This window comes from Oncorhynchus nerka, linkage group LG11 (assembly GCF_034236695.1).
Source record: "Oncorhynchus nerka isolate Pitt River linkage group LG11, Oner_Uvic_2.0, whole genome shotgun sequence".
In the NCBI taxonomy this organism is placed as follows: Eukaryota; Metazoa; Chordata; class Actinopteri; order Salmoniformes; family Salmonidae; genus Oncorhynchus; species Oncorhynchus nerka.
In genome coordinates, this window is record NC_088406.1 from 53914648 (window position 1) to 53937236 (window position 22589).

Here is a 22589-nt window from a genome sequence, read left to right on the forward strand (position 1 = left end):
CGCTCTGGCCGAGGAGTAGGGTTGTTCCGAGCGTTCTGACCACACAATGGCAGTCAAGCACCCAAGCTAACTGACTAACGTTGGCTAGTTTGCTAGCTACTTCCAGACACAACTGAGAGAACACCTCACTCTGACCATTTTACACGCCCTAGCAGAGCTGGTTAGGCTGTTTTCATGTTATCCAGAGCGTTGGTGACTGTAACTGTGCTGCTGGCAACAATTTAATTACGCATTTTTGCAGACGTTTACCGACACCGGCCAAATTCAACAGATGTTGAGCGTTTGTAAATGCATCAGTTTTTCTGCGCACTGGCACACTCGGAGTGGCACACTCTGAAATCGGAGTAGATAGCCAGAGCGAATTTACGAACGCGCCTATATATTTACCTCATAATTATGGCTGACAGTAGTTAAAATCTCATGTAAGGTGATCAACAGTTTTAGAACTAAGCTTGCCATCTTTATATCTGGATAGAACTCTGGTGTGATATAGTCTGCATTTGACTAATGATATATATTGAGAGGGTGGTGGTACACGGCTACTCCACGAAGGCCAAGTGATGTCCAATGCAGACATCCAAGGGCAGAGCCCAAATCATTTCTAGTAAGCCGGGATGGAGTGGTTGGCACGCTATAAAAACAATTAAGTATTTGTATTTGTGAAATATGAATATGAAATAGCCTACCTAATATTTTTACCTATTTGATAAGCCTATTATATAAGTTCATTCTGTAGCTCAGCATTTTAGAAATGGATGAAAGGCAGTCCCAATTTGAGTTTAACGAAGGGGGGGAAAGTAGGTACTAAGTCTGTTTGGATGAAAGCGTCTGCTAAATGGCATAGCTATGTTATAGTATAATTACGTGTTTGGCAAAGCCCTATGGAATTTATTGACCAACACATTTAATTCATCAGAAAAGTACAACCTCCAGCCCAATACCCCTAGTCTCGCGTGAGTTGCAGCGTGTGAGCTCTGCGCAGTGAGAACTGTAGCTAGGTAGTCCGCCATTGCTGTGTGGGGTGATCTACGTTAGAGCAACATTGACATTTGGTTGTCAACAACCAATTACGGACCAGCGAGGAAGGTCTAGTTAGTGGAAGCTGTTCCACAAGTATACTTCCCTGTACCTAACCAGATCACATTTTCATGTAAATACAGAACACACAGACGAAGTAACCATGTCCAATCTGAGCAAAGGCGGCACCAAAAAGGACACCAAGATGAGAATACGAGCCTTTCCTGTAAGTACACACCGCTGATAGGACCTGTCCCTGGTGACTGGACCGCCGAGGGTCGAGTAACTACCTAGCTTGGGAGTGCAGTTTGCAAGGCCGGTCTTTCAGTAAACAAAGTAACGTTAGCTAGCTGCCCCCTACTAGAGGTTATGGATAGCTGCTTGCTAGCTCATATACTGTTAGCTACCTACCAACTCTTAGCTAGCTAGTAAAGCTACTGTTGAATTATTAATTAACATTAGCTAGATAACGTTACTGTACACACTTTACCCGGAGGGAGAAAAAAATATTGCTAGCTATCTAACTTTAGCTAGTTAACATTACGTCAATATTTGGCGTCGTAGCTTTGTTTGTGGCCTCATGATTTGTTGTATTTAGTCAATTCAGAAACTGGTGGGTTGGAGAGTATTGTTGTGTAACGTTATTTTGCATGACATGGTTTGCTGAATCACGTTTTTGTTACATGCCAATTAAACATTGATACCCCAATTAACTTTAACTGCTAGATAACTTGATAACTTTAGCTAACATTTTGCATCGACTGTAATAGCCAGTTAGTTACTTTCTGTCAAGTAGCTAGTCTAAGTTTCATTGGGAAACCGTTTGCTGATAAGTTAATGGACGAAAGCTATTGGATGAAATCAGTAACCAGAAGATCAGTATTCATGTCACTTTTGTGATTATGATCATGTCTCATCGTCAGCCTGCAGGCGCCTGGCCTGCCACAAGGAGTCGCTAGAGTGCGGTGAGCCAAGTAAAGTCCCGCCCAACCAAATCCTCCCGTAACCCGGACGACGCTGGCTCAATTGTGCACTGCCCAATCAGACTCCTGGTCACGGCCAGTAATGACACATCCTGGGATCGAACCCCAGCCTGTAGTAACGCCACAACACTGTGATGCAGTGCCTTAGACCGCTGCGCCACTCAGTATTCAGTAACACTCAGTAACGCCCAGTATTCAGTTCTGATGGATGTGCCTCTGCTGAATCCTCAATGATTCCCTAGCTCTCAGCAGTTGCCGTCGCCCACGGTTGGATCTGTGAACTACAATTCTGACGCTGTGTTTTCAAGTTTAAAAGCGTAAATAATCATCGCTTGCGAAAAGGTTTTCGAAACATATGCCCCTTATTTCTCGCTGATATGAAATATCTTTTAAATAAAAAAAGCAGATTTGCACAGATCCATACGTTGTGTGTGCCTCCAGTTGATGGACTACACTTCAACCCCATTGTGTCGGGATGTGGATGGTGCCATATCCAAACACCTTGTTATGCATCTTTCGGCCAGCCTCACTTTGGAGAGCCTCCAGGTTTAACAGTCCATGTTTGAGCGTGACAACCAAAGGGGACAATGGATTTATATCAAGCTGTGAAATGGCATGTTTAGCTGAGTGTGATGGTTGGCTGCAGTGCCATTTACTGTCTGTCCAGTTAAAAGGAGAAGTTAGGGGAATGGGAAATGTTACGAGACACAGTTGGAGGTGGTCGTGAGCAATATGATATGGAAAATATGAAACACTTTCATGCATGTTATGGTCTGTTTGAAACCTTATTGGGAATATTATCATGATATTGCAGTACATTTTTTTTTTTTAGTTCATCACAAGGAACACAAATAGGGTCACACCTACTCGGTTTCCCTTAAAGTGATTTATTTGATATACGTTTACATAAGGTCAAAAGTCGGAATATAAATCATGTATTTTCTGGAGAAGGGGTTCTTTTCGCATTGTTACACTCAAACTGTTAGATATTGCATCATAGTACAGGCTACTCTTTAAATCAGTAGGGATTTTTGGGTTGCGGAAGTGCAGCAAGTGTAGACTTGTTTCTCTCACCTAAAGAAGTCAGCTAGCCTAGCAGGAGACTGATAGACATTGTGTGCATAGCCACAATTTTTATCAAGCTGCTTTGTTCCAGTTCTCCCTCAAACGAGGGAGCCAACGATCCCAGAAACTTTGACCTGTCAGTCCGTTTCTCTGTTCTCCTCTCACTCTTACTTCCTTTGTCCGCTGCAGATGACGATGGACGAAAAGTATGTCAACAACATCTGGGACCTTCTGAAGAATGCCATCCAGGAGATCCAGAGGAAGAACAACAGCGGGCTGAGCTTTGAGGAGCTCTACAGGAATGCCTACACCATGGTGCTGCACAAACACGGCGAGAAGCTCTACACGGGCCTCCGGGAGGTGGTCACCGAGCACCTCATCAACAAAGTAAGGCCAATGAACTAGAGTTCGACCGATTAATCTGAATGGCCGATTAATTAGGGCCAATTTCAAGTTTTCATAACAATCGGAAATCTGTATTTTTGGAAACCGATTTTGCAGATAAAAAAAAAAAGAATAATACTTTTTTTACTACACCTTTATTTAATCTTTATTTAACTAGGCAAGTCAGTTAAGAACACATTCTTATTTTCAATGACGGCCTAGGAACGGTGGGTTAACTGCCTCTTTCAGGGGCAGAACGACAGATTTTCACCTTGTCAGCTTGGGGGATCCAATTAACTAGTCCAACGCAATAACGACCTGCCTCTCTCTCGTTGCACTCCACAAGGAGGCTGCCTGTTACGCGAATGCAGTAAGCCAAGGTAAACTTATCTTATAAAAAACAATCAATCATAATCACTAGTTAACTACACATGGTTGATGATATTATCTAGCGTGTCCTGCGTATCTGACTGAGCGGTGGTAGGCAGAAGCAGGCGCGTAAACATTCATTCAAACAGCACTTTCGTGCGTTTTGCCAGCAGCTCTTCGTTGTGCGTCAAGCATTGCGCTGTTTATCAACTCCCGAGATGAGGCTGGTGTAACCAAAGTGAAATGGCTGGCTAGTTAGCGCGCGCTAATAGCGTTTTAAACATCACTCGATCTGAGCCTGTGGTTGTTTCCCTTGCTCTGCATGGGTAACGCTGCTTCGAGGGTGGCTGTTGTCGTTGTGTTCCTGGTTCGAGCCCAGGGAGGAGCGAGGAGAGGGACGGAAGCTATACTGTTACACTGGCAATACTAAAGTGCCTATAAGAACATCCAATAGTCAAAGGTATATGAAATACAAATGGTATAGAGGGAAATAGTCCTATAATTCCAATAATAACTACAACCTAAAACTTCTTACCTGGGAATATTGAAGACTCGTGTTAAACGGAACCACCAGCTTTCATATGTTCTCATGTTCTGAGCAAGGAATTGAAACGTTAGCTTTCTTACATAGCACATATTGCACTTTTACTTCTCCAGCACTTTGTTTTTGCATTATTTAAACCAAATTGAACATGTTTCATTATTAATTTGAGGCTAAATTGAATTTATTGATATATTATATTAAGTTAAAATAAGTGTTCATTCAGTATTGTAATTGTCATTATTACAAATAAACAAAAAATATAAAAAAATCGGCCGATTTATCGGTATCGGCTTTTCGGGTCCTCCAATAATCGGTATCAGTATCGGCGGTGAAAAATCATAATCGGTCGACCTCTACAATGACCTCCCCCACACAATAGCCTACTAGTGGTAGATTAATGTGTTCATCCCAGCGCAGGACAGGATGTTGACTCAGTACTGCCTGCTGTTTATTAGGGCATGCAATTGGAAAACATTTAAAAACATTTTGCATCAGACAATGAAAAAAAGTTTCTTATTGGACGAGTCCAGGTAGTCCGTCCCTGTTTCAACCAGTTTTCTTTCTTTTGGTGCCTCATGAACACGACCTGGGTCTGGATTAACGTCCCCTTTGCTGGATTTGGGTCTGGTAATAATCACCCTTATAAAATCACTGGCAGGTCTTTAGCGTATTTTCCGTCAGTACATTTGCAGGATCTCTGGAGTCTGAGAATAGTCACTGAGCTTAACCACAAGAGGTTACTCAGCTTGACCACAAAATCCGTTTAATTGTTGAAAAGCAAGGAAACAAATCTTGTGAAAGCCTGTCACATGAATCCAGGTCATATTAAATTAAAGGCTGATTTGGCCTGTTCAGTGTTGGGCCTGTTTGGTATGCTGACAGCATGATGAAATGGAGCACTCATTAAACCTTTTACTGTGGAAAAGCTCCAGGGATCTGTTTGACTATGGCTGGATGCCGCGGACTTGCAAAACATGAGTTGCTCCCGTTCATTCATCAGCCTTGCATTTAGTAGTTGGAAATTAAATGAGAAAGGTTAGCCCAATTCCTCTATCAGAAGGCCCAGCTCCACTAGGGCCCATAGGCATCTGACTGGAGATTTGAAGGCCCTCTTTCAGTAATAGCACAAACACAATCCTGATCTTTGACAAGCTCGACTGATTGAAAAAGCCTCCTGTTTCGGAGAGGATTTGTATTTTTGATTTTGTTCTGTCCAGTCGTGTAGGTACTAGAAAGCAGATCAATCTGCCTTTTGGTACTTTAATCAGTGATTGTAATGGCCTTTTATTTTTATTTTGTGTACTTTTTACCCCTTTTTCGTGATATCCAATTGGCAGTTACTGTCTTGTCCCATCGCTGCAACTTCTGTACGGAATCGGGAGTGGTGAAGGTCGAGAGCCATGCATCCCCCGAAACACGACCCTGCCAAGCCGCACTGCTTCTTGACACACTTCTCGCTTAACCCGGAAGCCAGCTGCATCAATGTGTACGTACAACTGGCGACCAACTTCAGCGTGCATGCACACAGCCCGCCGCAAGGAGTTGCTAGAGCGCGATGGGACAGGGACATCCCGTCCAGCCAAACGCTCCCCTAACCCGGACGACACGGGGCCAATTGTGCGGCGCCTCATGGGTCTCCTGGTTGCGACACATCCTGGGATCGAACCCAGGTCTGTCGTGATGCCTCAAACACTGCGATGCAGTGTCTTAGACCACTGCGTCACAAAGGCAATAGCCTTTGAGGATAGTTTGTGTATCACATGATCCCTATAACATTCCTGTTTAAACCACATGCCATGTAGGCCAACATATTCCACTGAATGAGAAGCAGCATCAGATTATCTCAAAGCTGTGAAGCTATAGCGTCTGCAAACTATTTTGGAAACAATGATATTACTGGGCCAACGAAATATCTATGCAGGGCTAGGGCTGTGACGGTCATGATATTTTGTCAGCCGGGTGATTGTCATTCAAATAACTGCCAGTCTCATTGTAATTGATGCAAAAAGTAAATCCACTGATGCAGACCTTTTGGAACATCTACATTTTAAAAAACGTCTAAAATCCATTTAATATAGCCTACAAATTATTTTAGGCATGTCTAAAGAAACATTATGATATGAAGAAGATGTAGCCTAATTCAGAAGAACGAATAGCATATTCTGAGTCGTCCTTATGTTAGGCCCTGATCTGGCTATGGCTGTGGGCTACACTAGTTCATTTAGCGTGAAAGATTTGCTTATAATTTCTGTGGCATTATTTTATAGTAAGAACAATACAATTGAAAATAACTGAATAAAATGTAAAGGTTATTTTTCATCAAATGATTTGAGGGAGTGAGCATACAGTGTGGCAAAAAAGTATTTAGTCAGCCACCAATTGTGCAAGTTCTCCCACTTAAAAAGATGAGAGGCCTGTAATTTATCATAGGTACACTTCAACTATGACAGACATTGTAGGATTTTTAATGAATTTATTTGCAAATTATCATGGAAAGTAAGTATTTGGTCACCTACAAACAAGCAAGATTTCTGGCTCTCACGCCTCTTCTTTAAGAGGCTTTCCTCATTTTGTCTGTCATAGTTGAAGTGTACCTATGATGAAAATTACAGGCCTCTCGTCTTTTTAAGCAGGAGAACTTGCACTATTGGTGGCTAACTAAATACTTTTTTGCCCCACTGTATGCGTCTATTCTGTGTTGAGCAGTTAACAAAGAAACAGGTCCTCCTATATGCTTAATTTATATATTTTTATGCAACTTTAGTTGTGATGCAAACGTTAGGCTATATGTTTTGATTTCTAATACATTCTAAGGCTTCATGGTGTGACAAAGGATGAGTTGAAAAAAGTTGCATGAAAGGGAAGCTCTCTTTTTCTTGTGCAGGCTGCAAACACTTCATCAGTCTCTCGTTCACAATTTGACAAGCACTTGATAATATACTCATGCATTATTCTAAATTTAATCCGGTCTTTACAAATAGCCTACTAATTTAATCCACTTGTATTAAATAGTGGAAAGTTAACTCTGTTTTCATGTGCGTTTGCGCAATGACTGGGCTTATAAGAACACGTTTCACTAAGCTCTGTAGGCTATGGGCTCTCCAACCATGTTTCAGGGGTCTTGGGCCTATAGGCTATGTTTGGAGTTATTTGTCCACTTCAGTTGTGATACTAACATTAGCAAAAACATATAGGCCAATTGGTGCTGTTGTTCTCATGCAATTGCATAGCCTATAGAAATGTTGCGCAACAGGAACACCTTTATTCCATGCATCAACCACCTATGAGGAGCTGGCTCTCCCTGAGCAACAGGTGATCCTATTCCGCTCAAACTGAATACCAGGGCTCTCATGAAGTGTATAATGTGATTTTCGATTGCATTTGCATTGGTGTCAGAGTGATTAGAGGGACAATAGTGTGTTGAGTTAGAATGTTTGGTAGGCTACTAATGACATCATAGGCATCAGATGACTGCTAACATGACTGCCAGTGTGGCTGTAATACGGCCACCATAACAGCCCTATGTAGGGCGGCATGCCTACCTTTTGAGATGACCAATCATCGCTGTGGATATCAATATTTCAGCATTGGCCTAAAAAAAAACACCACCCAATTGGCATCTCAGAATTAGAATTAATTATCTCCCGTTGACATTCTGTTCCTGTCCCCCACATTTGCAATTAGAGAAATAGGGTAAATTCAATTGAATTCAATCACTCTTTGACAGCATTCCTTTTGATTTAAACAACCTTTTCATACATTTTTGCCCATGAAAGAAGGAGTCATAAAATAACTTTTTGGACCTAAATGCCAAAAAATCCAGGAGATAAAGGTGCTCAAAGTTGACCCTTTTTGTTCATGTCTGTTGCGTGCCCAAATACTGCGCAATGAGGAAGTTTATTGCAGCTGGGGTAAATAAAAAAATAATACACAACCAAAGTATTCAGGCCCCTTGACTTTTTACACATTTTGTTGAGTCACAGCCTTATTCTAAAAGTGTTTTAATTGTTTTTTCCCTCTCCTCAATCTACACACAATATCCCGTAATAACAATAGCAAAAACAGGTTTTTAGAAATGTTGGCAAATGTATAAATAAATTGAAACATGACATTTACATAAGTATTCAGACCCTTTACTCAGTATTTTGTTGAAGGACCTTTGGTAGCGATTACAGCCTCGAGTATGATGCTACAAGCTTGGCACACCTGTATTTGGGGAGTTTCTCCCATTCTTCTCTGCAGATCCTCTTAAGCTCTGTCAGGATGGATGGGGAGCATCGCTGCAGAGCTATTTTCAGGTCATTCTGGGGAAGTTGGGTTCAAGTCCGGGCTCTGGCTGGGCCACTCAAGGACATTCAGAGACATATCCCAAAGCCTCTCCTGCGTTGTGTTGGCTGTGTGCTTAGGGATGTAGTCCTGTTGGAAGGTGAACCTTTACCCCAATCTGAGGTCCTGAGCAATCTGGAGCAGGTTTTCATCAAGGATCTCTCAGTACTTTGCTCTGTTCATCTATCCCTTAATCCTGACTCGTCTCCCAGTCCCTGCCGCTGAAAAACATCCCCACAGCATGATTCTGCAACCACCATGCTTCACCGTAGGAATGGTTCCATGATTCCTCCAGATGTGACGCTTGGCATTCAGGCCAAATTGTTCAATCTTGGTTTCATCAGATCAGAGAATCTTGTTTCTTATTCTCTGAGAAGTGCCTTTTGGCAAACTCCAAGCGGGCTGTCATGTGTCTTCCGTCTGGCCACTCTACCATAAAGGCCTGATTTGGTGGAATGCTGCAGAGATGGTTGTCCTTGTGGAAGGGTCTCCCATCTTTAAAGAGGAACTCTGGGGCTCTGTCAGAGTGACCATCGGGTTCTTGGTCACCTCCCTGACCAAGGCCCTTCTCCCCCGATTGCTGTTTGGCCGGGAGGCCAGCTCTATGAAGAATCTTGGTGGCTCTAAACTTCTTCCGTTTAAGAATGACGGAGGCCACTGTGTTCTTGGGGACCTTAAATGCTTTTTTGGTACTCTTTCCCAGATCTGTGTCACGACACAATCCTGTCTCGTAAGCTCTATGGACAATTCCCGTAACTTCATGGCTTGGTTTGTGCTCTGACATTCACTGTCAACTGTAGGACCTTATATGGACAGGAGTGTGCCTTTCCACATCATGTCCAATCATTGAATTTACCACAGGCGTACTTCAGTGAAGTTGTAGAAACATCTCAAGGATGATCAATAGAAACATGATGTACCTTTGTAAAATTCTTGAAGGTTTTTTGTATTTTTTATTTTAACCCTTTTTCTACCCAATTTCGTGGTATCCAATTGGTAGTTACAGTCTTGTCCCATCGCAGCAACTCTCGTACGGCCTCAGGAGAGGGTAAGGTCGAGAGCCGTGCGTCCTCCGAAACACAACCAGCCAATCCGCACTGTTTCTAGACACAATTCTTGCTTAATAACCCGGAAGCCAGCTGCACCAATGTGTCGGAGGAAACACCGTACATCTGGCTGTGCCCGGCCCACCACAAGAGTCGCTAGAGTATGATGGGACAAGGTGGCGCCGGAGGTGAGGGCTGCCGTCTTCCAACCATGCTATATTGTTTTTTTGCATTGTTTGTAACTTGTTTTGTACATAATGTTGCTGCAATCGTCTCTTATGACCAAAAAGAGCTTCTGGACATCAGAACTGCGATTTCTCACCTCAAACTGGACAAAGAGTTCTTCTTCAATGAGTCGAACGTGAGGGATATACTACTACAGACACCCAACCTGGCCCAGATCCCCGTGATTCGCTGGAGAAGGAAACTGAGGTTTCGCGGAAAAAGATCAGGGTGCCTTGTGAGGATCAGGCGACGAGTGGCCGATCTGCCCTTGCCTTCCGTCCTGCTAGCTAATGTTCAATCGCTGGAAAATAAATGGGACAAGCTGAAAGCACGTACAGTTGAAGTCGGAAGTTTACATACACTTGGGAGTCATTAAAACTAGTTTTTCAACCACTCCACAAATGTCTTGTTAACAAACTGTAGTTTTGGCAAGTCGGTTATGACATCTACACTGTGCATGACACAAGTAATTTTTCCAACAATTGTTTAGACAGATTATTTAACTTATAACTGTATCACAATTCCAGTAGGTCAGAAGTTGGAAGTATGCTTGCACTAGTGTGCATACACTAAGTTCACTGCCTTTTTAAACAGCTTGAAAAATTCCAGAAAATTATGTCATGGCTTTAGAAGCTTCTGATAGGCTTCTTATGTAAATAAGGTATGCCAAAAATTCTAAAAACCTGTTTTCGCATTCGTCATTACGGGGTATTGTGTGTAGATTGATGAGCACATTTTAAAATAAGACTGTAACGTAACTAAATGTGGAAAATAGGAAGGGGTCTGAATAATTTCCGAATATACTGTACATTTCTCCCAGAAGTTATAAAATTGTTTGACAACCCAGTTTGTAAGCTTTTAAATTATATCAGTCTCAACCGTTTATCTTTTCCAGTGATGAAAACATGGATGTCTGATGGTATGGTGCGGTATGAAAAATGGGTCAACTTCGCTTGATTTGGCATTCGGGTCCAAAAAGTCACCACCTGATCACTTCTACAATTGTTTAAGGTTTTGTTTAAATCAGAAGGGGTGCTGTCAAAAATGTATTGATTTCAACTGAATTTACCCAATATTAACACAGTTGTGCAAATCAAAGTAGGTGCCATTGATGGATTGGGCTTTTTTGTGTTTTGAACATGTTTTCGAAAGTCTTACATTTGGATGATGGTGTTTTAGGCTGAGCGGGTGATTTATAGTGAGCTGAGAGGAGTTCACTTTCCATTGAGATAGTGTGTGTGAGTCAGTGTGCTGGGCTCTGTTTCACTAAATGGATGATGATGGCGTCTCTGCCTGGAGTTGATGAGCACAGTGTCCTTTAGAGTCCCATACAGAGAGTGACGGAAACACTCAAGAGAGAGGAGCTTGTGGAGGGAGAGGCTCACAGACAAAGCTTGTGTCATGCAGAGAAAGCAAGATGGGCTCAGTATGCTGAGTCATCAGTGTGGCCTGTGTGTGTGTAGTATCAAACGAATGCCTCTCTGCCTGACTGTGCTGCTGCTTCCCCACAGGTACGGGAAGATGTCCTCAACTCACTAAACAACAACTTCCTCCAAACACTAAACCAAGCCTGGAACGACCACCAGACGGCCATGGTTATGATCAGAGACATCCTCATGTACATGGTGAGTGGCACCACCAGCTACCAGAGCCATGTATTTAGAGAGTTGGGACAACTTTTAGAATGTAGTTTTCATTCTAGACATAGTTACATAGCGTTATTTTAATCCAGTCAGCAGATACGCTTTCAAGATACAACACTTTAAGTAAAAATGTAAAACTGTGTTTTGCATCATATGTGTTCTGCATCATCACACTTTTAGAAAACAACTGCTGACATGCATAATTTGTGCTGATCAGACTTGCACACTTCTTAGTTATTAGGATTTGACTGTATTTCTCAATGCAGTGTCGTCTTGTAACCATCCCTTGGACTGGCTGCAGGTCTCAAACGCGCTACGGGGTGAAGTTTCCCTTAATTAAGTACAGATCAGCTCCCAATCCTAACCATAACCGTTAGTGGGGTAAATGCAAAACTTACCTAAGATCAACCTTGACTGACAAAACCCCTCTCTTATTCTTGTTTCCCAGGACCGGGTGTACGTGCAGCAGAACAACGTGGAGAATGTCTACAACCTGGGCCTGATCATCTTCAGAGACCAGGTGGTGCGCTACGGCTGCATCCGAGACCACCTCCGACAGACCCTCCTGGACATGATCGCACGAGAGAGGAAGGGCGAGGTGGTGGACAGGTATATGACCCCCGTCTATACACAGGCCCCTTTCGACTTAAAAAAATGCACAAACTCCTAACTTTGTTGAAGAAATTACTGGATAAGTGGAATCACTACAAATGACTGGACAAGTGGACATCTGTCTAATCATGTCTACGCATTGACTGTTTCGAGGGAGGGAGGAAGGATGCACTTTGAAGGAATTCGAACAGAGCCACAGTTTCTGAGCTCAAGGATGCAGTGTTTCTCCCGATAAAGAAAACCACAACCCTAATCCATGGTTATTTCATTGTGCTCTTTGTTATATTTAAAAAGTATCTGATAGTCTTTGAGCTGACCCAGACCTAAATGGCACCCTATACACTGAGTGTACAAAACGTTATGTACACCTTCCTAATATTGAGTTGCATCCCCTTCTGCCCTCAGAACAGCCTCAATTCGTCGGACCATGTACTCTACAACGCGTTGAAAGCGTTCCACAGGAATGTTGACCCCAATGCTTCCCACAGTTGTTAAGTTGGCTGGATGTCCTTTGGGTGGTGGACCATTCCTGATACACCCGGGAAACTGTTGAGTGTGAAAAACCCAGTAGCGTTGCAGTTCAAACTCTGAATGGCACACAAACGCAAACCATTTCTCAATTCTCTCAAGGCTTAAAAATCCTTCTTTAACCTCCCCTTCATCTACACTGATTGAAGTGGATTTAACAATTGACATACGTGATCATAGCTTTCACTCGGATTCACCTGGTCAGTCTATAACATGGTCAGAGCAGGTGTTCCTAATGTTTTCTACATTCAGTGCACTACTTTTGACCAAGGTCGATAATAGAATGCAATTTGGGACTCAACTGTAACTTGACACACAGACTCTCTCTCTCTCTCTCTCTCTCTCTCTCTCTCAGGGGAGCGATCAGAAATGCATGCCAGATGTTAATGATCTTAGGCCTTGAAGGAAGGTCTGTTTACGAAGAGGACTTTGAGGCCCCGTTTTTAGAAATGTCTGCAGAGTTCTTCCAGGTTTGTAAGAATCCCCCCCCCCCCCATGTTATATACATAATGTGTATGCCCTCTCAATCTCCCAAGGTGCTCCTAACCCCGTGTTTGTTTGCCCTCCAGATGGAGAGTCAAAAGTTTTTGGCAGAGAACAGCGCGAGCGTGTACATAAAGAAAGTGGAGGCACGGATAAACGAGGAGATCGAGCGCGTACTGCACTGCCTGGACAAGACGACGGAGGAGCCCATCGTCAAGGTGGTGGAGCGGGAGCTCATCTCCAAGCACATGAAGACCATCGTGGAAATGGAGAACTCGGGCCTCGTCCACATGCTCAAGAATGGAAAGACAGAGGGTCAGTGTGCCACGCTACTACTACTACTACTCCAGTCCCAGCTATGGGCTGCATCCCAAATGGCACCTTATTCCCTATGCATTAAACTACTTTTGATGGGGACGATTAGGCTCTGGTCAAAAGTAGTGCACTATCTAGGGCATAGGGTGACATTTGGGACATACTGTTTTCTTTCTTTTTTTAATGAAAGGGCTATTTCAACCCGATGTTAAAGTTTGTCAGACGTTTGTGTACCTTTTGCAGAGTTATAGAGGTATTTTGTAATGTACACTGTGTGAATGTGTGTTGTTATCGTGTGCATACTTGGTACCACATCAATGTCAGCAATTCAATATTTATTGTGAAATATATTCTGTGTAGTGGGTGGTCTTTGGATACTAATGTGTTTGTACTGATGTTGTGTGTGTGTGCGTGTGCGTGAACACAGACCTGGCGTGTATGTATAAGCTCTTTAGCAGAGTGCCAAACGGACTGAAGACAATGTGTGAGTGCATGAGCTCCTACCTCCGCGAGCAGGGCAAGGCGCTGGTGTCAGAGGAGGGCGAGGGCAAAAACCCTGTAGATTACATCCAGGTAACTCACACAGGAAGTGACATCATTGACACGGGGAAGGGGGGGTTCTACTAAAGATTGCTGTCTGGCTACGTTCCCATCAAAGATTTAACAATAGTGAAAACTCCAGCGAATGCTTTTAAATCTACAACAGGGATGCAATTTCTAACTCTCCATATTGACACTAGATGGCAGCGTACACAAGAGCATGTAGTAAGTGCCACTGCTTTCCAATAATAATGTCACATTTTCTTCCTTCCTCCGTTTTGTTCTCTGCAGGGTCTGTTGGATCTGAAGTCACGTTTCGATCGCTTCCTCCAAGAGTCATTCAACAATGACCGGCTCTTCAAGCAGACCATCGCAGGGGACTTTGAATACTTCCTCAACCTCAACTCGCGCTCTCCCGAGTACCTCTCCTTGTTCATCGACGACAAGCTGAAGAAAGGCGTAAAAGGAGTGGGTGGTTTTCTGATGTTATGGGGGAGGAATGTCCTCCCCTCAGGGCACACAGGCTGCTTCCCTAATGACACCATATTCTCTCTATTGTGCACTACTTTTAACCAGAGCCCGATGGCACCATATTCACTACGTAGTGCCCTACTTTTGACCAGGGCCAAGCACCCTGTCATTGTTCCTGAACAACAGCCCGAAAGAATGAAAGCTTGACCTCATCACTAATTTGGAATTATATAAAGTTAGACACACAAATATCATACCTCCAAGACATGCTAACGGGAGGTTGGTATTTTTAGGGGGGTATGATTTTTGTGTGTCGAACTTTGACTCATCATTGTTCACGATTCGTTCAGGATTATCTGTAATGATGGTAGCATCCAAATAATGTAGAAGTGTTTGGAAACATGTTCTATGCTGGAGTACAGAGCCAAAACAACAACAAATGCCACTGTCCCAATACTTTTGGAGCTCACTGTATAAGGAGTTCAATATTTGATTAAATGAGTGCTTGAAATGTAATCATTTAAAGTGTGTGTGTGTGCTTGTGTAGCGCTCACTTTCCTCTCGTCCTCTGTGTAGTTGACGGAGCAGGAGGTGGAGTCGATCCTGGACAAGGCCATGGTGCTCTTCAGGTTCATGCAGGAGAAGGATGTGTTTGAGCGGTACTACAAACAGCACCTGGCCAGGAGGCTGCTCACCAATAAGAGCGTCTCCGACGACTCGGAGAAGAACATGATCTCTAAGCTCAAGGTGAAGAGACGTGAGGAAGAGCAGTAGCTATATATCTTAAGATCTTCCATCCATTAATACATTCATCAACTTTTTGTTGTTGTTTTTTTCAGATATATTGTAGCACCTTCAATACCTAATACCTAAGTGCGACCTTGTGTTCAAATACTATTTCAAATCTTTCATATACTTCGAGCATTTGCTTTAGCCTGTTTGGGGTGCCATGTAGGCAGGGGTTTGCACTTTTGGTGCTTTTGATTTGGTTCGATTGCAACAGGCAACCTCAAGCTAGCAAAGCTAAAGTATTTGAAATAATTTTGAATTGTATTTTGATCCCAGGTCTGGTACAATACATTTTTAACTTGAACTGCACAGAAACTGTGTTGAACCTCAGCTCAGCTGAGTGCAGAGTCTGTGTGAAAGAAACGGATAGCGCGAGTGAAGTGTTGTTTAATAGATCTGTTTTATCCTGTATCTTTCTCACTCTCTTTCTCTGGTTCCCCTGGCCAGACGGAGTGCGGTTGCCAGTTCACCTCTAAATTGGAAGGCATGTTCCGGGACATGAGCATCTCAAACACAACCATGGACGAGTTCCGCCAACACCTACAGTCAACGGCGGTGAGACACCCACTCCCAGAACCAGTCCAGTGTTGGTTCTGGGGAACATAGAGCCCGCCAGCTTGTAGTCCTAAAAAAACAGAAATTAGTTACTTCTGGTTCGTTCAGCCATTCCTATGGAGAAAGAAAAGGCTTAGTAGATATTATATGTTTTGTTCTATGATATAATATTAGTCCATTAACATTACCTTTATGAATTTTTTATTTATTATTTTACCCCCTTTTCTCCCCAATTTCGTGGTATCCAATTGTTAGTAGTTACTATCTTGTCTCATCTCTACAACTACCGTACTGGCTCGGGAGAGACAAAGGTCGAAAGCCATGCGCCCTCCGAAACACAACCCAACCAAGCCGCACTGCTTCTTAACACAGCGTGCATCCAACCCGGAAGCCAGCCGCACCAATGTGTCGGAGGAAACACCGTTTACCTGGAGAACTGGTTAGCGTGCACTGCGCCCGGCCCGCCACAGGAGTCGCTAGTGCGCGATGAGACAAGGATATCCCTACCGACCAAACCCTCCCCAACCCGGAAGATGCTAGGCCAATTGTGCATCGCCCCATGGACCTCCCGGTCGCGGCCGGCTGCGACAGAGCCTGGGCTCGAACCCAGAGTCTCTGGTGGCACAGCTAGCACTGACCTTTATGAATTATGAAGCCTTATGTGCTTTTTTTTATTACATAAATGCTTAAACATTCATAAAATGTGACGTTAGCTGATTATTAGCTCATAGAACAAAACGTAGAATTTCTAAGCCTGTGTTTACCACAGACCTTATTTTTGGCTTTTATCAAAAAACCCTACAACTCCATTCATTTTCCCACAGGCTTTGAACCATGGCGGAGTTGGTGCCTATAAAAAGACGCCATTACTATTGCTCTCTATTTAACCTAGCCATTAGCTCTCTCAAAAGCGAAGAGCACATCTTGTGAAGCTTTTGATACCTCAGTGGAAGACGTAGATCTAACTTTCCTCCCCAGGTGTCATTGGGCGGAGTTGATCTCACAGTGAGGGTCTTGACGACAGGTTACTGGCCAACGCAGTCCGCCACGCCCAAATGTAATATCCCCCCTTCGCCTCGACATGCATTTGAAGTCTTTAGAAGGTTTGTCTCTCATTTACTTTGCATAGCAGAGGCCATATATTCTCTGCTGCAGGTTGTGGAAGCGGGGCGCTGTCCATTGTTTGTCTGTGTTTATCTTTAACGCTGTAGTGTGTGACTGTCCCCTCTGGCACTGCGGCCATAGGTTTTATCTGGCCAAGCACAGCGGCAGGCAGCTTACGTTACAGCATCACATGGGCTCTGCAGACCTCAACGCCACCTTCTACGGCCCAATCAAAAAGGTATGCAGGGGACAGCCTTTGCCTGGCTGACAGACTGATGCATGCACACACACCAGTAATGTCAACATCAGGCCTTGATAACAGCAGGTGCATCAAGGCTGTACTTGCCTTTTTGGGATGGGATGAACAAGGATGTGTGGGGGGTGGGGTTAAACTAACATTTCACACATTTGTGTATATATAAGCATGACATAGTCAGTGATTGAACAGAGGCTACATTGATGATTCCTCCTTTGTGACTGAGTTACCTGAAGGTGGCCGGTGGTGACCTCTCATTTCCTCTCCCCCCAGGAGGACGGCTCAGAGGTGGGGGTGGGCGGCGCCCAGGTAACAGGCTCCAACACCAGGAAGCACATACTGCAGGTGTCCACCTTCCAGATGACAATACTAATGCTCTTCAACAACCGGGAGAAGTCCATGTTTGAGGTACCGCCGCTAATTGAATGCGTAGAACATCACTGAATAAAGTCAAGTTTATAAGGGGGGATGTATTTGGGCAATGTGATGTCTTTATTATATGTGCATGATGTTGATATTTGTGGTCTGGCAATGTCTTCCCCCGAGAGGATAAAATTATATTGAATTGAAAAAGTTACACTTGTTTCTCTATAAACAGAATGTATTATTTGGTTTCAGTATAATGCAGTCATGGATCAAAGAATGCCTCATATCCCTCCCTCCTCTTTGTCCCTATCGCTCGCTCACTGCTGTGTAGGAGATCCAGCAGGAGACAGACATCCCGGAGAGGGAGCTGGTGCGTGCGCTGCAGTCACTGGCCTGCGGGAAGCCCACCCAACGCGTCCTCACCAAGGAGCCCAAGTCCAAGGAGATCGAGAACGGCCATATGTTCACCGTTAATGACCAGTTCACCTCCAAGCTGCATCGCGTCAAGATCCAGACAGGTAACAACCATATAGACCATTCTTGTGGAACACAGATTCAAAGACCTAAGCCATGCATAACCGAAATGGCACAAAAACAACCAAGATTTATTTTGTTTCAACCTTGCTTTCTGAAACATTGCGTTGTGACTTTGAACTGTATGCACAGTGCATTCAGGAAGTTCAAACCCCTCGACTTTTTTCACATTTCATTCTAAAATGTATTAAATTAAGTGTTTTCCTCAATCTTCACACAATACCCCATAATGACAAAGCAAAAACAGGTTTGGATTTTTTGCAAATTTATAATAATAAAAAACAATTATTTTTTTGAACTTATTTACATAAGTATTCAGACCCTTTGCTATGAGACTCAAAATTGAGCTTAGGTGAATCCTGTTTCCATTGGTCATTCTTGATGTTTCTACAACTTGATTGGAGTCTACCTGTGGTAAATTCAATTTATTTAAAATTATTTGGTAAGGCACACACCTGTCTATATAAGGTCCAACAGTTGATAGTGCATGTCAGAGTAAAAACCAAGCCGTGAGGTCGAAGGAATTGTCTGTAGAGCTCCGAGACAAGATTGTGTCGGGGCACAGAACATTTTTGCAGCATTAAAGGTCTGCAAGAACACAGTGGTGTCCATCATTCTTAAATGAAAGAAGTTTAGAACCACCAAGATTCTTCCTAGAGCTGGGTAACCGGCCAAACTGAACAATCGGGAGAGAAGGTCAGGGAGGTGACCAAGAACCAATAAGGGAGGTGACCAAGAACTCGATGCCCACTCTGACAGAGACCCAGAGTTCCTTTGTGGAGATGGTTGTCCTTGTGGAAGGTTCTCCCATCTCTGCAGCACTCCACCAATCAGGCCTTTTATGGTAGAGTGGGCAGACGGAAGCCACTCCTCAGTAAAAGGCTTGGATTTTGCCAAAAGGCACCTAAAAGGACCCATACCATGAGAAACAAGATTATCTGGTCTGATGAAACCAAGATTGAACTGAATGCCTGGCGTCACATCTGGAGAAAACCTGGCACCATTCCTACAGTGAAGCATGGTGGCAGCATCCTGCTGTGGGGATGTTTTTCAGCTGCAAAGATCCTTGATGAAAACCTGCTCCAGAGCGCTCAGGATCTCAGATTGGGGCAAAAGTTCACCTTCCAACAGGACAACGACCGTAAGCACACAGCCATGACGATGCAGGAGTGGCTTTGGGACAAGTCTCTGAATGTCCTCGTGGCCCAGCCAGAGCCCGGACTTGAACCCGATCAAACATTTCTAGAGAGACCTGAAAATAGCTGTGCAGCTACGCTCCCCATCCAACCTGACAGAGCTTGAGATCAGAAGAGAAGAATGGCAGAAACTCTCCAAATACAGGTGTGCCAAACTTGTAGCATCATACCCAAGAAGACTCAAGGCTGTAATCACTGCCAAAGGTGCTTCAACAAAGTATGTAAATTTGATATTGTTTTTTTATTTTGATACGTTTAAAAAAAAATGTATATATATTTAAAATATATGATGTATTATGGGGTATTGTGGGTAGATTGAGTGGACACAATAAAAAATATAAAAAATAATTTAGAAAAAGGCTGTAACATAACAAAATGTGGAAAAAGTAAAGGGGTCTGAATACTTTCCCGAATGCATTGTATACCAACCTTCTAAGGGTCATTCTACCCACAGAACTATAATGAGTTTATGATTCTACCTCTGATACACTACATGACTAAAAGTATGTGGACACCTGCTCGTCGAATATCTCATTCCAAAATCATGGGCATTAATATGGAGTTGGTCCCCCTTTTGTTGCTATAACAGGCTTTCCACTAGATATTGGAACATTGCTGTGGAGACATGTTTGCATTCAGCCACAAGCATTAGTGAGGTCAGGCACTGATGTTAGGCACTGATGTTGGGGGATTAGGCCTGGCTCGCAGTTGGCGTTCCAGTTCCAAAGGTATTCGATGGGGTTGAGGTCCGAGCTCTGTGCAGGCCAGTCAAGTTCTTCTACACTGATCTTGACAAATCATTTCTATATGGAAATATTCTATATTTCTGTTTTTTTTCCACCGTGCATTCTCATTCAGAAACGGGAAAGGGCCTTCCCCAAACTGTTGCCACAATGTTGGAAGTACAGAATCGTCTAGAATGTCATTGTATGCTATAGCGTTAAGATGTCCCTTTACTGGAACTAATGGGCCTAGCCCGAACCATGAACAACAGCCACAGACCATTATTCCTCCTCCGCCAAACTTTACAGTTGGCACTATGCATTCATTGAGGTAGCGTTCTCCTGGCGTCCGTCAGACTGCCAGATGGTGAAGCGTGATTCATTACTCTAGAGAACGAGTTTCCACTGCTCCAGAGTTCAATAGCGGTGAGCTTTACACCACTCCAGCTGACGCTTGGCATTGCGCATGGTGGTTTTAGGATGGTGTGCGGCTGCTTGGCCATGGAAACCCATTTCATGAAGCTCCCGACAAACAGTTATTGTGCTGACGTTGCTTCCAGAGGCAGTTTGTAACTCAGTAGTGAGTGTTGCATCCGAGGACAGACTACTTTTACGCGCTTCAGCACTCGCCGGTCCCGTTCTGTGTCGTTGTTGCTCCTAGACGTTTCCAATTTACAATAAGAGCACTTACAGTTTGACCGGGGTAGTTCTAGCAGGGCAGAAATTTGAACTGACTTGTTAGAAAGGTGGCATCCTATGACGGTGCCAAGTTGAAAGTCACTAAGCTCTTCAGTAAGGTCATTCTGAGGCCAATGTTTGTCTATGAAGATTGCATGGCTCTGTGCTCCATTTTATACACCTGTCAGCAACAGGTATGGCTGAAATAGCTGAATCCACTAATTTGAAGGGGAGTCCACATACTTTTGTATAGTGTAGTGGAAAAACCCCACTGACCTGTGTAGCTTGTATTATATATTCTTGTGCATGTAGCCGTCATGTGGTTCCCAGCTGAAACAGGTTTTCCTTTTGTTGGCCACTAGTCGCCGCTAAGCAAGGCGAGTCGGACCCGGAGAGGAAGGAGACGCGGCAGAAAGTGGACGACGACAGGAAGCACGAGATTGAGGCGGCCATCGTCCGCATCATGAAGTCTAGAAAGAAGATGCAGCATAACATACTAGTAGCAGAGGTGAGTGGAATACAGTGTATGAAGATTGAGGTGTTTCGGGTACACCTGGTTGTACCTGTTAGTATTTAATTAAGGTCAGTAATTAGATGTGAGATCCGGTTCTGATTTTTGTCTCTGTGTTTGTATCGTCTCTCTAGGTCACCCAGCAGCTGCGATCGCGATTCCTCCCCAGTCCTGTAGTCATCAAGAAGCGCATTGAAGGACTCATTGAGCGGGAATATTTGGCGCGGACACCAGAGGATCGCAAAGTGTACACTTATGTAGCATAAAGGCCTGAATTCCATGAAACCTGACACAAAAAGAAACGATACCTTTTTTTTCTGGGAAGGGTTATGCGTATGAATTTGAAAGTTTGTCTCATACTGGGAAACACTGGGAAGCTTACTTTTCTTCCATTGAAAAAAAAAATTGCAGTTAAAAAGACAGTTTTTCTTCATATCTTTTAGATTTCTTCTGCAGAGAAGAGCTAAATGGAGGGATTGGATCTCGCTTTGTTACAGTTTCATGTTCCTAATGTGGCCTTGGGAAGAATTGGGGGGAGAGTGTGAATGCATCGAGTGTACTGCATTCAAACCCAATATAACAAAAGGAAAAGAAAACGAGCATAAAAAAATTATACAAAACATATACCAAGCAAATGTGGGTTGGCTACACGAAGACCAAGAAAATTAGACATTTCTCACGTTTTTTAAATGTTGATGTAAATGTATTATGTTTGTTTTTTCGTGGCATCATGCTGGTTGTACAGGTTGTTAGACACTATTGGCCTTTTTTCCCTCTAGGGTTTTAATCAGAGAAGAGGAAGACATGGATGTAGTGGCTGGTTTGCAGAAAACAGGAGCAGTTGCTTTGATAGCATGTTTTGTCTTATGGAGTGGTGGGAGAAGTCACATGCTCTATTCAAGGTGGTTTTTTTCGGGGTTTTTTCTTCAATGGGGCCTATTGTAAAATTGGATCATCAGCCCAGAAAATATTTATCCTTGGAATTGTAGGTTCCTCCCTATGCAGATCACACGGGGGAAGTACATTTGTTTTCTTTACTGCATTTCAATTGGAACCAATTTAGCACCATGTTTTAATGTGTATAAATTGTAAAATAATTATTGTACTCACTAAAGTGGACTGTACAGGGCGTAGTTTATCATATTAAATGTAGAAAAAGAAAATGTACATTGAAGGGAATTTTGCCTCCCTGTTTTACGACTCTGTGCCTTGTGTATTCCTCTCCGAGAGCAGAGAGAAAGCCACAGTAAATTGTACGGTGAAATACAGTATCTGCGCCTCTGACCATAATTAAAGTGTAATGCATAGAGGGAACCACAGTCAAACT

At 43.4% G+C, this 22589-nt stretch overlaps 1 protein-coding gene across 1 annotated transcript; it reads left to right on the forward strand.

Annotated features, from left to right (window-relative positions):
- The first annotated feature begins 985 nt into the window (after positions 1–985).
- LOC115137145 (cullin-3) lies at positions 986–22530 on the forward strand. The gene is made up of 16 exons (XM_029673249.2): positions 986–1243; positions 3255–3452; positions 11471–11584; positions 12051–12211; positions 13098–13212; positions 13312–13540; positions 13968–14113; positions 14372–14548; positions 15128–15298; positions 15788–15895; positions 16874–16998; positions 17141–17237; positions 17529–17663; positions 17953–18139; positions 21114–21259; positions 21397–22530. The coding sequence occupies exons 1-16, from the start codon at positions 1181–1183 to the stop codon at positions 21526–21528; spliced, it is 2304 nt and encodes a 767-aa protein (XP_029529109.1). The 5' UTR covers positions 986–1180; the 3' UTR covers positions 21529–22530.
- Positions 22531–22589: the final 59 nt, after the last annotated feature.

What these genes read in the sequence shown, in the direction of transcription:
- LOC115137145 (XM_029673249.2), top strand. Translation starts at nt 1,181, where the DNA reads ATGTCCAATCTGAGCAAAGGCGGCACCAAAAAGGACACCAAGATGAGA. An exon ending in GCATTTGAAGTCTTTAGAAG is followed by an intron (nt 16,999 to 17,140) that starts GTTTGTCTCTCA and finishes CTGCGGCCATAG; the next exon opens with GTTTTATCTGGCCAAGCACA. An exon ending in ATAACATACTAGTAGCAGAG is followed by an intron (nt 21,260 to 21,396) that starts GTGAGTGGAATA and finishes TCGTCTCTCTAG; the next exon opens with GTCACCCAGCAGCTGCGATC.